Below are 15,522 nucleotides of genomic sequence, written 5' to 3' on the forward strand. Positions count from 1 at the left end.
CCAAGAATTCTAAAACGAATAAAAAGGGAAAAGGTTCAAGCAATACTCATTGCTCTGGACTGGCCAAGAAGGGCCTGGTACGCGGACCTTCTGGAGATGCTCCTTGAAGATCCGTGGCCTCTACCTCTTCGCGAGGATCTTCTGCAACAGGGCCCGTTCGTCTATGAGGACTTACCGCGTCTACGTGTGACGGCATGGAAGTTGAACGGCTGATTCTAGCCAGGAGAGGGATCCCTAACAAGGTAATCACGACTATGATCCAAGCCAGGAAGGGGGTAACGTCTAAGCATTACCATAGTATTTGGAAGAAATACGTCTCTTGGTGTGAGAGCAGTAAATTTTCTGTGGTGGAATTCCATCTGGGACGTTTCCTGCTTTTTCTACAAGCAAGAGTGGATGTGGGCCTACGTCTGGGCTCCATAAAAGTCCAGATTTCGGCCTTGTCCATTTTCTTTCAGAAACAATTGGCTTCTCTCCCTGAGGTCCAGACATTCTTGAGAGGTGTTCTGCACATCCAACCTCCCTTTGTGCCTCCCACGGCACCTTGGGATCTCGATGTAGTGCTGCATTTCTTCCAATCTGACTGGGTTGAACCATTACAGGAGGTGGAAGTAAAATATCTTACGTGAAAGACCGTCACACTTTTGGCCTTGGCTTCAGCAAGACGTGTGTCGGAGCTGGGGGCTCTGTCTCACAAAAGTCCCTATTTAATTTTCCATGAGGATAGAGCTGAACTCAGCCAACCTATTGTGATTCCAATCAACCAACCTATTGTGATTCCGGTTGTCACCGATAGCTCTGCTATTTCAAAGTCTTTGGATGTCGTGAGGGCTTTGAAGGTGTATGTGAAAGAAAAGCTTGTCACAGAAAGACAGACTCGCTGTTTGTTCTTTATGATCCCAATAAGATTGGGTGTTCTGCTTCAGAGCAGGCAATTGCACGCTGGATCAGACTTACTATCCAGCATGCTTATTCCACGGCAAGTTTTCTATATCCAAAATCTATACAGGCCCACTCTACTAGGTCGGTGAGTTCTTCCTGGGCGGCAGCCCAGGGTGTCTTGGCTTTACAGCTCTGCCGAGCTTGGTCAGGTTCGAACACGTTTGCAAAGTTTTACAAGTTTGATACTTTGGCCTCTGAGGACCTTCAGTTTGGTCAATCAGTTCTGCAGGAACCTCAGCACTCTCCCACCCAGTTTGGGAGCTTTGGTACATCCCATTGGTACTAAATGGACCCCAGTATCCTCTAGGACGTAAGAGAAAATAGGATTTTAATTACCTACCGGTAAATCCTTTTCTCGTAGTCCGTAGAGGATACTGGGCGCCCGCCCAGTGCTTCGTTCTTCCTTCACTGTTACTTGGTTAAGTAATGTTGGTTCATCCGTTGCTGTTCCTGTTTCAAGTTTGGTTAGCTTGCCTTTCCTCTTGTTGTGTGTGTGCTGGTTCGGAATCTCACCACTATCCTTTTATATCCTTCTCTCAAAGTATGTCCGTCTCCTCGGGCACAGTTTCCTAGACTGAGTCTGGTAGGAGGGGCATAGAGGGAGGAGCCAGCCCACACTATCAAATTCTTAAAGTACCCATGGCTCCTAGTGGACCCGTCTATACCCCATGGTACTAAATGGACCTCCGTATCCTCTACGGTCTACGAGAAAAGGATTTACCGGTAGGTAATTAAAATCCTATTTTTCTTAAGCTTTGATCCGGATTATGTATAATGGCACCTAACCCACCGCACAACACAGTATAATGGAGAGGTTTAAGGTTAAGCTATTTCAAAATGACTACATATTTTTTTTTTTCAACTGATACTGGAATTGAACTATTAATAAGGGTTATATTACCACGGGTGTGGCTCAACAAAGGTTACTATTCCAAATCGTGTCGACCTAGTACATGTCGACCTAATGCATGTTGACTAATAGTGATCGACCTAATGACTGTCGACCTAGGTGTGGTCGACCTAGAGACCGGATACCATTACCAATTACTGGTGCATGTGTTGAAAAACCCAATATACGTAATAATTATTATATATCCCCTGTGCTCTTTTCATTGTAGGTGTTGCAAGCTGCTGTGCAAAAACCACCATTGCACCTTTGGACAGGATCAAGATTTTGCTACAAGCACAAAATGTCCACTACAGGCATTTGGGTGAGAATAACTTGAACATGGGACTTCCAAAATGACCTATATAGCGGTTTCTACTATAGATTATTTCTTTCTATAATTATGGCTTTTATGAAGAGAGCAAACTTTGGTTATTAGTTGCTGTGTGCTACCAGTTATGTGCCACTTTTTTTTCCTAGCCCAGTGCAGGGGTATTCAACGTGCGGCCCTCCAACTGCTGAGGAACTACACATCTCAGGAAGTCCTGCCACAGTTTTGCTATAGAAGCATACTAAAACTATTGCAGGGCATGATGTTGAGTTCCACAGCAGTTGGAGGACTGCACGTTGAATTACCCTGGCCTAGTGCTTGCCAGACAGCTGTGGACGTGCCCACCCACTCAGACTGATTGACACTCCCAGTACAACAAGCAATAGGAGGAACATTGCATACCATGGAAATTCCGATTGCATACACACTGGCACTCTACAGACTGTTTGCATAGAGTTGAATAGAAAGAAACATAACGTACAGTATTCTCATTCTTTCATTACAGCCCCGCAGGGTTACCAGGCGAAGATCTGGAAACCCCACAGCTAAAATGCATTAGTACAACTCACTGCTCGCGGTTTTTGAAATTTATTTTTAATTGTTCTATGTTCTGTCTCAATTTCTGTAATTTTTATGTACTGTATATGGGGTTAGAAGGTCAGTTATCTTTTTAGCTCTGTCTGACAATATGTTTGTGTGCATAAAAATAACTGGTGCAAATCGTCGTATAGGGAATATGATATTCCATTACCGTAAAGCCCCGACAAAAACCTTTTACAGTTATGTTCCTGCCCATTGTGATGGTGGAAAGATGGTTAAATAGAGAGAAATGGTAATTTAGCATGGATATTGTATGTGTATCAGGCATGTTTTCATAACCATGCTTACTCTTGTCTTACAACATGCTACTTACTTGCAGGCGTCCTATCTACAGTATTCGCAGTCAGACAGAAAGAGGGGATCCTGGGGCTGTATAAAGGGAACGGAGCAATGATGATCAGGATCTTTCCATATGGGGCCATACAGTTTATGGCTTTTGACAAATACAAAAAGGTATTTTTCCTTGTTGTGCATACACTACCAACTGCTATTTTTTCTTCTTCATGTAAGTGTCATTAATGTATAAACACATTGTGTTATTGTGTTTACCTCCCCTATAATCCGATTTCGGCACTGTGTAATAAAAGTAAAATGTTACAGCCACATATGCTCGGAGAAGAAGCTATAGAATCTTATTCTGGCAGCATGTGTGTCAGTAGTGTTGGCTGATTTGGTTGTTTATAATCAAATTTGCCAGATATTGTAAAGGTCTGCCCAATTACACTCTGCTTTTTAATTAAAATAGTTCTACTGGGCAGAAGGTAAACTCTGGCCTGTGATGGCCCTTATTGGAACATTGAGTTATGCCACTGACCATTCAGGGAGGAGGGAATAAGAAGGTGTTATTAAGCATGCCATCTGCACCACAAGGTCTGTCCAAATTGGCCACAGATGTAGTTGGTCTGACAATAATAACCAAATTGAACAGTGTATGGCAAGAACCAGATGGAAATGGTGTACAGAAGACTGGAAGAACATGGGTCATTTTTGGTTACCATTAGGATTGGGACATGGAAAGAATAATTTTTGTAGTAATAAATATTGGGTCATCAATGTTTTCGCGTGGTTGAAGTAGAACAGCTACTTAAATGTGTTACACTTATACCCTTCTGTGGCCATCCGTCTATTGTGTTCTTGGTGGAAGTTTATATACTATACATATTGCACAAATATTATAACAATGTTTGCATTTTAATCACAGTACTAATGCAAAATAATACTGCATTCAAATTAACCCAGAATAGGACAAGTTATTAGTGTTTGATTCAGCCACTAGAAATATGTTGTTAGCCTGACAAGCTGGGAAAGGTGCAAATAAAGATGTATACAGTATATAAAATAATATATAGTAACTTGTATGATACCTTATCATTCTACTAATAACATTCACAAGTGTATGTGACTGGTAGAATAAGTTAATGTCCTTTAGACTAGTGATGAGCGGGTTCGGTTTTACTCGGTTTTACTCGGTTCTCAAAACCGAACCTTATTGGCTATCCAAAACACGTGACATCCGTGAGCCAATAAAATGCCGTTTTGAGAACCGAGTAAAACCGAGTAAAACCGAACCCGCTCATCACTACTTTAGACTCTTGTGAGAAACTCACACTCACGGATGCAGAATTGCAGAAATGATCATTCTCGCTTAATTTTAGATTAGTCCCTATTGGTAGTCCATGTCATAATAGCAGTCACGCACACAATGCTCATGTGGGGTCCTCTTCCATGTCCCCCTTGTAGATGTGGTCATCGGCTGTCGATGGTTTTCAATCATTTATGGCCGATGGTAAGTGGTTTTGCCGTTGTTGATGCAGCACCATCGATGGCAGTGTCTGATGATGTGAAAACCATCGGTGACGCCAGTCTGATGGATGATTTCTGCTTATATGCATCACTCAGCCACCAATGGTTGGGCTAATGATTGTTTTCCATTTATGGTTTCAAAACCATCGGCATCGATGGTGCAGCCTTCGTTGGCAATCACTACCTCCTCATGCCATGAGTCTGACTCTTAGTAACCCACGTAACACAGTCTCTGTCACTCACTGTCATCCCTGATAGGCTCTGAATTTATTCAGTCTGTGCACTCAGAGTCTGTCATCACAGCAAGCTAGCCAATTATTGAAGCCAGAGCCCAGAGTGATGTCATAGACTCAGAGGCTTTGGCTCTGCTGGGTCTGCCCGTCACCAAAACTCTGCTTGTCTGCTTCTTGATTAGTTGAAGGAAATGTCAGTCTCCTGCAAGGGCCAGGCCACAGGACTCTGAAGTCAATCATTGTAAATATGCTGCTTGTTCACAGCGGACATTGGAACCAATTCATCGATGGTTGTTCCATTGTTCGATTCCCATTCTTACTTACCTTTACTATGATTCCTCTATGCTTGACCTCCTTTGGACAAGAATACACTACTGTACTCCACATGTAAAAGCAGCACTGATGTATTCTAGTATTATTGCTGTTAGTTGAATCAGACATTCTGCTGGAACATTGTGGCTGCAAACAGTCAGCTATAAACAAAAGTAAAACTTGGAACATTAAAGGTATTTACAATCTGTAGACTGTTATGTTTTTATTTTACAAGACCATTGGATGTTTATATGAGTTGTGATCATGAAAAATGTAACTTAGGTTGTAAGAACATTCCTTGTAATAAGACGATTATAACGTAGAACTTGCTGGCTAATGATTATACATGTATTAGCTCATGGGTACGTTTTCAAAATTAATTTTTCATTTTCTAAGATAAAGAAGTCTTCTAAATGTTGGACCTTGTAATTGCAAAATCTATTATAGGATAAGATTACAGTAACTCTGTTTGTGGCCATTGCCGCATGAAACAGCCACAGTCTAGAGCAGGGTTTCTCCACCTGTGGTAAATGTACCCCTAGGGTGCAAAGTAACTTCCACAAGTTTAAGTAACTCAAAAAAGCAATATAATATTCTTAGCATTTAGTATAATATTCAAAATAGTAACCTGGACATTTGTCAACATTTAAAGACATACCAGTTACTTGGAATAGATTGCTAAACAATTGGGGGTTAAGGGGCCCATAATTCAGGCATCTATCTGGGCAATTCCCCGTTCTGCTAATGCCTGGGTTGGGTGATGCCACAGGAAAAAGTTTTAATATCAGTGTGTCTGGGATTTTTAACATGCTTTATTTTGCTGATTCCCCAACGATTCGCTGATCATCGGATTGGTATCGGCAGAATAGGGAATCAGTCAAGAGATGTATGGGCCCCATTACTTGGTAAACATTTACCTTAGGTTCTTTGTGGTACAAAACGTTTGAGAAATCCTGGCTAAAGTGCTTCTTATATTTTTCTGTTCCTCTTGAGGAAGATGTTTGTTTTCTAAAGCATCTAATGGCTGGTGCATAAGGACCATTAAAACATTTTTTGAATTGAAAGCACAAATGAGCCTTCTATGTACACATGCCACAGGCCCCAGTGCATATTTAGAAGAGCAAAGTGGAGCTGCAGAAGCATCGCCAAGCCCTCCAAAAAATTTGCTATAGGTCTTTGCATGTTAGTCCATGTACAGTAGACCACCTGTTGATCTGTCTCTGTGGCCATCTTCTGACCTTACTAATGGGCCCCTGTGACACCAGGAGATATATTTAGACCGACACAATAAAATTTACTTGCTTACAAGACTGCGAGCCTGGGCACTCATTGCACAAGACAAGTAGAAGATTTATATCAGTTGTGGCTGGAAAATGTGCAGCTATAAATGGTTTTACAGCATGCTAATGCAATGTCGGCTCTGTGAAGGAGTGTACTGTAGCTTTTGTTTTTTTTATGGTTTTTTTTTTTGGTTTTTTTAAGTATTTAATTCCTGCATTTTTGTTTTCTCTTATGCCCTACCTTGCATGTTCCTTTTTTTATGTATATTGTCTTTTTCTCACTGTCCAGCAGGGCCAAGCTATGTGGCACTGTACATATTAATAATCATAATAACAACCTGTTACCCTCCCTGTTTCCATAACATAAAGCGTATAGAATTTGGTAACGCTTCAGTGTATCAGTTTATATGAATAATATCATGAAATCATATTAAAAAAATAAAATAAAACGATTAGGCAGCACCATGCTGAATAGTCTAGGGCTGGCTGGTATTTTAACCCTGTGGGTTTCCCTGTTATAATGTCACTATGCCAGCATTGCCTAGAGCTAGTACTGACTTTCACAGGGATCCCACCATGTTCATCACTTGGAAATTGGCACTACTAACCCAAGCTATAACTGCTGCCGTTGGTAGCACTTTTAGTTGGCCATGAAGTTTATTAAGGGAATACAGTGTTTGTGTTTTAAAATCTTTGAAAGTAAGGTGGTGCAAGTCAGAGCTGTATAGATAGCCTATTATGGATATTGGGACACTTGATTTTGGGGGCATGTGAAATTAAAAAGAAAGAGTGCTTATTTAACTTAAACACAACCATGCCGCTCATCTCCAAATGACCCTCAAAATGTAATGAGCATCTGGTTAAAGCTATATAACTGTGCTTACTGTTCATTGTAAATGAGGATGGGTCAATGTATATTGTTTAAGAACAAACACATTTTGGACCTGATTCTTATTTGGAAGTAAAGCAAAAAAACAAAAACAAAAAAACAAGTAGTAACTGTGCACCTGGGCAAAACCATGTTGCCCTGCAGGTGCGGCAAATGTGACATGTGCAGAGAGAGTTAGATTTGGGTGGGGTGTGTTCAAACTGAAATCTAAATTGCATTGTAAAAATAAAGCTGACTAACATTTGTGGGCTACATGCAATAGCAGACAGTTTTTATCCTGCACAGAAAAAAAATATAATTGTACAGTATTTGCTCCCCTTGCGTTACAACATGGTTTATTCCAGACACAAAGTTACTTGCTTTTTTTGCTTTACTTCCAAATCAAAATCTGGCCCTTTGTGTGATAGATAAGGCTAGGGCACACGATAATAAATCAGTTCAGGTTTTGGTCTAGTTTGCATAAAACAAAGAACCTTTGCAGTATGATAAGTAAGGTTGGGCGAATGTACATAAACAACAAAAGATTGTGTTGTTGTGTATACAATTGTTTGTTATTATGTAGCAGATAAGTAGATAGAAGAAACCTTGCACTGCCTTATGCAGTCTGGTTAAGCCATGGATTACTGCACGTCTGGGAAGACTAAACTGGCAGCCTGTTAATAATGGTAGACTGTTACAAGTAGTTCATCTCTGAAATCTGGTTCCTACATTATTACTAACGATAGTGTCAATATACTTTATAGACAACAAATGAGCATCTCAGCTGTTCCTAGAGGCGTGTCTACCATGACGTGAGGTGGGATCCTTGTCCCAGGTGTCAGAATTCTAGTACTAGGAAGAAGTCAGAAGGAATGTGCAAAATCCAAAAGACTTCGCTGTCTAATGTTCTGGTCAAATCCGACATCGCCACTAGAGCAATGGCGTGATGATCATACATCCACCCATATAATAATTGGGAGCCTTCTTTGGTCCATTACACCCAGTGATTTGCAGCAAGTTGGATTACAAAAGCAGTGCCTATGGGGGTTATTCAGTACGGATTGCAGAATCTGCAATCCTTTCTTTCGCATGCTGGGGGCCGCCCATCGCAGAGCAAGGCCACCCAGCATTCAGAATGGCCTGCCCAGCAGCTGCGACCGTTTATTTAATTGCGGTCGCAGCAACTGTGGATTACCCCCTGCGGGCTGCAGCTAGGCTGTGTTCGCAGGTGGTCAGCAGCCATTTTTCCATCTGAGCGGCTGCGTGTGACGTCACGCCGCTGACCTGAAAATCCCGCCGCCCTGCCTCTGTTGTCCCCGCAACGCTTCGTTGCCACCAGCTCCGCGAATACCTCTGCCTGTCAGTCAGGCAGATGCGTTTGCATTCATTGTACACTGATCGCATTCGGTAGCCATGCACGCGCAGCACGGTGCCTTTGCGTGCACATTTGCACCACCAACGGGGTTATTGCTTAGCGATATGACCTGAATAACCCCCTATGTACACATCATTTGGGGTAAATTGGTTCTGAGCACAGTGTCTCTTGCCTCATAAGGTGCTTACCCGTGCGTCGCTATCGCCGGTGCTAGATTGGCCACAATCTAGCAGGTCGCTCATTTCACCACTGGGTGAAATGAGCTGCCCCCTCGTCCGCCCCCCTCACTCAGCACACATCGCGCTGTGCTGACCACTCACTGATAGATCGCTCAGCACACATCTCTCTTTAGTTGGTGCATCTCATTAAAGATGAGATACACTGGGTGGCCACTTTTTATTACATACCACAAACAGAAAAGCAGAAAAGTATAGTCCTTTATGGTGTACAAGAAATACATAATAAAATGTAACTTTTATTAACATTCATTAAAATGTATGTGTCCATAAACGTCAGCAAAATAATAAAATAAAGAACGAGTGAATCAGAAATGAAACTGTGTGCCTGTTATTTCTCTTACTGACATGTGTGCCTGATTATTATTATTTTTCTACTAAATGAACACCTATTGGCATTCTCCTATGTAATCCTCTTAACACATAACTTATGCTTTTTACTTATTAACATTGTCAAAGTCAAAAAATATTGAACAAACAGCACGTATAAACTGCACACACATGCCCACTGCGCGTGCACTTGTTCTGCAGTGCGTGCACATGTACGCACTTTGCGTATGGTCGCTCCCGCGGTCCTGCGCATTGGCGCGTGGTATGGGTATTTACGGCAGAGTTTGTGTACGCATGGAGGGCCATCAGAACACATTACTTATTTAATCCAAATAGCGCACAATATACACATAGGGGTATATTTACTAAGCTCCCGATTTTGACCGAGATGCCGTTTTTTCATCAAAGTGTCATCTCGGTAAATCTCGGTCATTTACTAAACACTAATCACGGCAGTGATGAGGGCATTCGTAATTTTTTGCTAGTTCAGGTAAAAAATTACGAATGAATACACCATCGGTCAAAACGCGGCTGTTTAAGTATGAATCTCGGTCATTTACTAAGAAGTGCAAAGCAAAAAAACACAAAACACTGCCGTGAAAAATTACAACTCGTAAAAAAGTCCTAAAAAAAAACAGACCTGCTTTTTTTATCCGTGATTTGAGATGCATGCAGGGATCCATGAGATCCGTGCATGTATATCAGTGGGAAGGGGTGTGAAAGTGCTTATTTTTGCTAAAAAAATTGCGTGGGGTCCCCCCTCCTAAGCATAACCAGCCTCGGGCTCTTTGAGCCGATCCTGGTTGCAGAAATATGGGAAAAAAAATGACAGGGGTTCCCCCATATTTAAGCAACCAGCATCGGGCTCTGCGCCTGGTCCTGGTCCCAAAAATACGGGGGACAAAAAGAGTAGGGGTCCCCCGTATTTTTAAAACCAGCACCGGGCTCCACTAGCTGGACAGATAATGCCACAGCCGGGGGTCACTTTTATACAGCGCCCTGCGGCCGTGGCATCAAAAATCCAACTAGTCACCCCTGCCCGGGGTACCCTGGGGGAGTGGGGACCCCTTCAATCAAGGGGTCCCCCCCCCCCCCCAGCCACCCAAGGGCCAGGGGTGAAGCCCGAGGCTGTCCCCCCCCATCCAATGGGCTGCGGATGGGAGGGCTGATAGCCTTTGTTGTAAAATAAAAGATATTGTTTTTAGTAGCAGTACTACAAGTCCCAGCAAGCCTCCCCCGCATGCTGGTACTTGGAGAACCACAAGTACCAGCATGCGGCGGAAAAACGGGCCCGCTGGTACCTGTAGTACTACCACTAAAAAAATACCCAAAAAAAGACAAGACACACACACCGTGAAAGTATAATTTTATTACTTACATACACACATACATACATACTTACCTATGGCCCCACGCAGGTCGGTCCTCTTGTCCAGTAGAATCCAAGGGTACCTGTTGAATAAATTATACTCACGAGATCCAGGGGTCCAGGCTCCTCGGCAAATCCAGGGTTAATCCACGTACTTGCCAAAAATAAAAAAACGGTGTCCCGACCACGAACTGAAAGGGGACCCATGTTTGCACATGGGTCACCTTTCCCCGAATGCAAGAAACCCACTTTGCCTTCTGGCTAAGTGGGTTTCTTCAGCCAATCAGGGAGCGCCACGTTGTAGCACTCTCCTGATCAGCTGTGTGGTCCTGTCCTCACTGACAGGCAGCACACGGCAGTGTTACAATGTAGCGCCTATGCGCTACATTGTAACCAATGATGGGAACTTTCTGCCCTGCGGTTGACCTAAAGTGACGTCACCGCTGAGCAGAAAGTTCCCATCATTGGTTACAATGTAGCGCATAGGCGCTACATTGTAACACTGCCGTGTGCTGCCTGTCAGTGAAGACAGGAGCACACAGCTGATCAGGAGAGTGCTACAACGTGGCGCTCCCTGATTGGCTGAAGAAACCCACTTAGCCAGAAGGCAAAGTGGGTTTCTTGCATTCGGGAAAGGTGACCCATGTGCAAACATGGGTCCCCTTTCAGTTCGTGGTCGGGACACGGTTTTTTTATTTTTGGCAAGTTCGTGGATTAACCCTGGATTTGCCGAGGAGCCTGGACCCCTGGATCTCGTGAGTATAATTTATTCAACAGGTACCCTTGGATTCTACTGGACAAGAGGACCGACCTGCGTGGGGCCATAGGTAAGTATGTATGTATGTGTGTATGTAAGTAATAAAATTATACTTTCACGGTGTGTGTGTCTTGTCTTTTTTTGGGTATTTTTTTAGTGGTAGTACTACAGGTACCAGCGGGCCCGTTTTTCCACCGCATGCTGGTACTTGTGGTTCTCCAAGTACCAGCATGCGGGGGAGGCTTGCTGGGACTTGTAGTACTGCTACTAAAAACAATATCTTTTATTTTACAACAAAGGCTATCAGCCCTCCCATCCGCAGCCCATTGGATGGGGGGGGACAGCCTCGGGCTTCACCCCTGGCCCTTGGGTGGCTGGGGGGGGGGACCCCTTGATTGAAGGGGTCCCCACTCCCCCAGGGTACCCCGGGCAGGGGTGACTAGTTGGATTTTTGATGCCACGGCCGCAGGGCGCTGTATAAAAGTGACCCCCGGCTGTGGCATTATCTGTCCAGCTAGTGGAGCCCGGTGCTGGTTTTAAAAATACGGGGGACCCCTACTCTTTTTGTCCCCCGTATTTTTGGGACCAGGACCAGGCGCAGAGCCCGATGCTGGTTGCTTAAATATGGGGGAACCCCTGTCATTTTTTTTCCCATATTTCTGCAACCAGGATCGGCTCAAAGAGCCCGAGGCTGGTTATGCTTAGGAGGGGGGACCCCACGCATTTTTTTTGGGAATTTTACATTGTTTAATTTTTTAAAAAAAAAATACGAACCCCAGCACGGATCACACAGATCCAGCCGAGATTGATTGTAAAAAAAAACGGCAGTGTTTTGCTAATCACTGCCGTAAAATTAGGTAAAAAAACACGAATGACATCGACATCGGAAGCAAAGAAAAGCCCGAATACGACAGCTTAGTAAATCCATCGTAATCAATTCAAAAAGTTGCAGTTTTACACTGTCTATGTCATTCGTGATTGAACTTTGACCTTTTTACGGAAATTACGAATCTTAGTAAATAAACCCCATAGTCTCCTTGCACCACATCAGAAAGTTATAGCTGTTTAAATGGTTGCAGAACAAAGGGATTCACCTTTACAGGATAAGAGGGGACAGACTAAGGTTATAAGGTGGTATTTGGTATCCAGCTGTAGGGTATTTTAAGGGAAACATTCCGGTGTTGGTCTGCGGAAGATCGCATGTTCCTGCGGATAGTTATGTGCAGAAGCAGAATATAGTTATAAATTGTATTTACTGTATTTTATGTATGCGGCGGGAATCCAGAGGAGACCACCCACAGGAACAGTTGAGAAAGACATCGCCTACCTTTTCAAATCAACCTATGACCTCTCCTGTACTGTAAAGGTGCATCCCTGTGTCCAATGGACAAAGGGATTACAGTATCCATTGTATTGCTTTTGGAAGACTTGTATAAATAAAGCCTGCTGCAGAGCGGCCAGTCACAAGACTCACAACGTTATCTATTTGATTACGGAGGACTGGACCAGGAAGCGCACGCGAATATTCTCACATATGTACATTGACCTGTAGCCATTATTCTGTTATATATATATTGTTTGTATTGTAGTGTATAATTTGTATTGTAAACCCCCTTTCAGAAATAATCCACTGTGGTGTCGGAACCCAGCGGTTAATCACAATTGGTGTCGTGTGCTCATTGCCCTGCTAAGGTTTAAAGAGTATTATTATTGTTATTATTGCATTGCATTGCTGTATAAGGTTTTAAGTGTATCTCTGGGTGTGTACGCGCTGAGAGTACTTTGTACCGTCAGCGCGGCGTGTGTACGCAAAGTCCGTACACTGTACGGGACTCTGTCCGCAAATAGCGTAAAAGGTGCATAGAGTGTGAACTAAGTATAGCGGCCGCAGCGGCTAAAGGTTTAAAGTGTATTGACGGTGTGTTTAAGGTATAGCTTTTATTCCTGTAAAGATAATCGACATCAATTGGGGGCATCGTCCGATTTTCCAAATTTTTACTGCTTAACAGGTCACAAGCAGCCATAATCTATCAGCATAAGGGTGGACGGGGGATCCTACGTATCCTTTTCTTGGTCGGTGGATATACTGAAAACCCTACTTAATTGCTGATTAGATGGTGTCTGCTCTGTATGGTTTGTAGAGATGCTGGTAAGAACTCGTAAGGTAAGCAGGTAAAAAGTTATTTAAAATCTGTGAATTTATTTTTGGCGCCAAATGCGTACACAACAAAAGCGTACAGCCATACCCTGTGCATACTCTCCCACATTGTTGCCATAACTTTCACATTACTAGATATATAATATAAATATTAAGGAAGTAAGTGTAAAACACAAACCCAGTCTGGCCTAGTTATAAGGGTTTATACAGAAAAAAAACTGTGTGGCGTGTTAAGTGAGTGATTATAGTTAATATTGCTCACATTTATAGAAATTGTGTGAGTTGTTTTATTGCGTCCGCACATTGGTACACGTGGTACGGAACGTGAGGACGGCGTACACAAAACGTGCACGTAGCGCAAGGCCGCACACGTGGCATAAAGGTACGCACGTTTGTGTAATTACGCAAGCTTGCGTAGCGTTGTGTGCGCATAATAAAACCACACGATAGTTTGTTTAGTTTAAAGGTGGGATAGTAGCCACGCTACAATAACACAAGATTGCCCAGCTTCCAAAGTTTAGTATAAAACCCTTATTTACTGTATTGCCTCTGGGAGTAAAGCTGCTTGTCTGAATGATAATTTTCTGTACAGAAAAATAAAGTGCATTAGAGTGAGCGAGTGCAGGAGTGAGTGGATACTGAACCCAAGAACTAAGTGAACAAGGTGGACTAATAAGTGGTCTAAGTGTGCACACTGGGTTAGTAGAGATCCGGTGGCGTAGGGTTCGCAGCCCTGCGTTATTAAGAGTGGACTAAAGTGGTCTTAGTGGACTGAGTGGTATCCCATACAACTCTGAGGTGGTCTACTAAGGTGGTACTAGGTGGTCTACAACAATCGTAGGGCATATAGATAACTAGTATCTATAGGCTGTGCTATTGCATCACACGTCCGTTTGTTCTGCACAGAGCAACGTGATATTATTGTATCATCTGTGAAAGAGCATACGCAGACGTGATTGTATAGACCAAGGGGTTTTTCTTTGATAACTTCGGGAAATCTCCCTGGTGGGCTTCACTGGAAAGAGTGAAAAATAGTTATCTAATTTCTCTAACGTCCTAGTGGATGCTGGGGACTCCATAAGGACCATGGGGGGGATAGACGGGCTCCGCAGAAGATAGGGCATTGTAAGAAAGAATTAGGACTACTGGTGTGCACTGGCTCCTCCCTCTATGTCCCTCCTCCAGACCTCAGTTAGAATCTGTGCCCGGACAGAGCTGGGTGCACTTTAGTGAGCTCTCCTGAGCTTGCTAATAAGAAAGTATTTTGTTAGGGTTTTTTTATTTTCAGAGAGATCTGCTGGCAACAGACTCTCTGCTACGTGGGACTGAGGGGAGAGAAGCAGACCTACTAACTGCGGATAGGTCATGCTTCTTAGGCTACTGGACACCATTAGCTCCAGAGGGATCGAACACAGGAACGCACCCTTGGTCGTCCGATCCCGGAGCCGCGCCGCCGTCCCCCTCGCAGAGCCAGAAGACAGAAGCGGCGAGAGAAGCAAGAAGACTTCAAAATCGGCGGCAGAAGACTCCTGTCTTCATATGAGGTAGCGCACAGCACTGCAGCTGTGCGCCATTGCTCCCACATTAAACCCGCACACTCCGGTCACTGTAGGGTGCAGGGGGGGCGCCCTGGGCAGCAATTGAGTACCTCTTGGCATAAAAGAACATATATACAGTTGGGCACTGTATATATGCATGAGCCCCTGCCATTATTTTACACAAAATCGCGGGACAGAAGCCCGCCGCTGAGGGGGCGGGGCTTCTTCCTCAGCACTCACCAGCGCCATTTTCTCTCCACAGCTCCGCTGAGAGGAAGCTCCCCAGGCTCTCCCCTGCAGAATCACGGTAGAAAGAGGGTAAAAAGAGAGGGGGGGCACATAAATTTAGCGCAAAATCATTAATACAGCAGCTACTAGGTAAACACTAAGTTACTGTGTAATTCCTGGGTTATATAGCGCTGGGGTGTGTGCTGGCATACTCTCTCTCTGTCTCTCCAAAAGGCCTTGTGGGGGTTCTGTAAACAAATAGAGCATCCCCTGTGT

The 15,522-nt window shown here is 43.7% G+C and overlaps 1 protein-coding gene across 9 annotated transcripts in view; it reads left to right on the top strand.

The window, feature by feature from the left end:
- The window catches only part of SLC25A16 (solute carrier family 25 member 16), a 175,010-nt gene that overhangs the window by 100,337 nt on the left and 59,151 nt on the right, over nucleotides 1-15,522 (top strand). For all 9 annotated transcript variants that reach the window (XM_063961597.1, XM_063961596.1, XM_063961590.1 and 6 more), the window contains 2 exons: nucleotides 2,061-2,153; nucleotides 3,079-3,212. In XM_063961597.1, the coding sequence (XP_063817667.1) occupies nucleotides 2,061-2,153; nucleotides 3,079-3,212 (227 nt within the window). The remainder of the gene's footprint in view (nucleotides 1-2,060; nucleotides 2,154-3,078; nucleotides 3,213-15,522) is intronic.

This window comes from Pseudophryne corroboree, chromosome 3 (assembly GCF_028390025.1).
Source record: "Pseudophryne corroboree isolate aPseCor3 chromosome 3, aPseCor3.hap2, whole genome shotgun sequence".
Classification (NCBI taxonomy): domain Eukaryota; kingdom Metazoa; phylum Chordata; class Amphibia; order Anura; family Myobatrachidae; genus Pseudophryne; species Pseudophryne corroboree.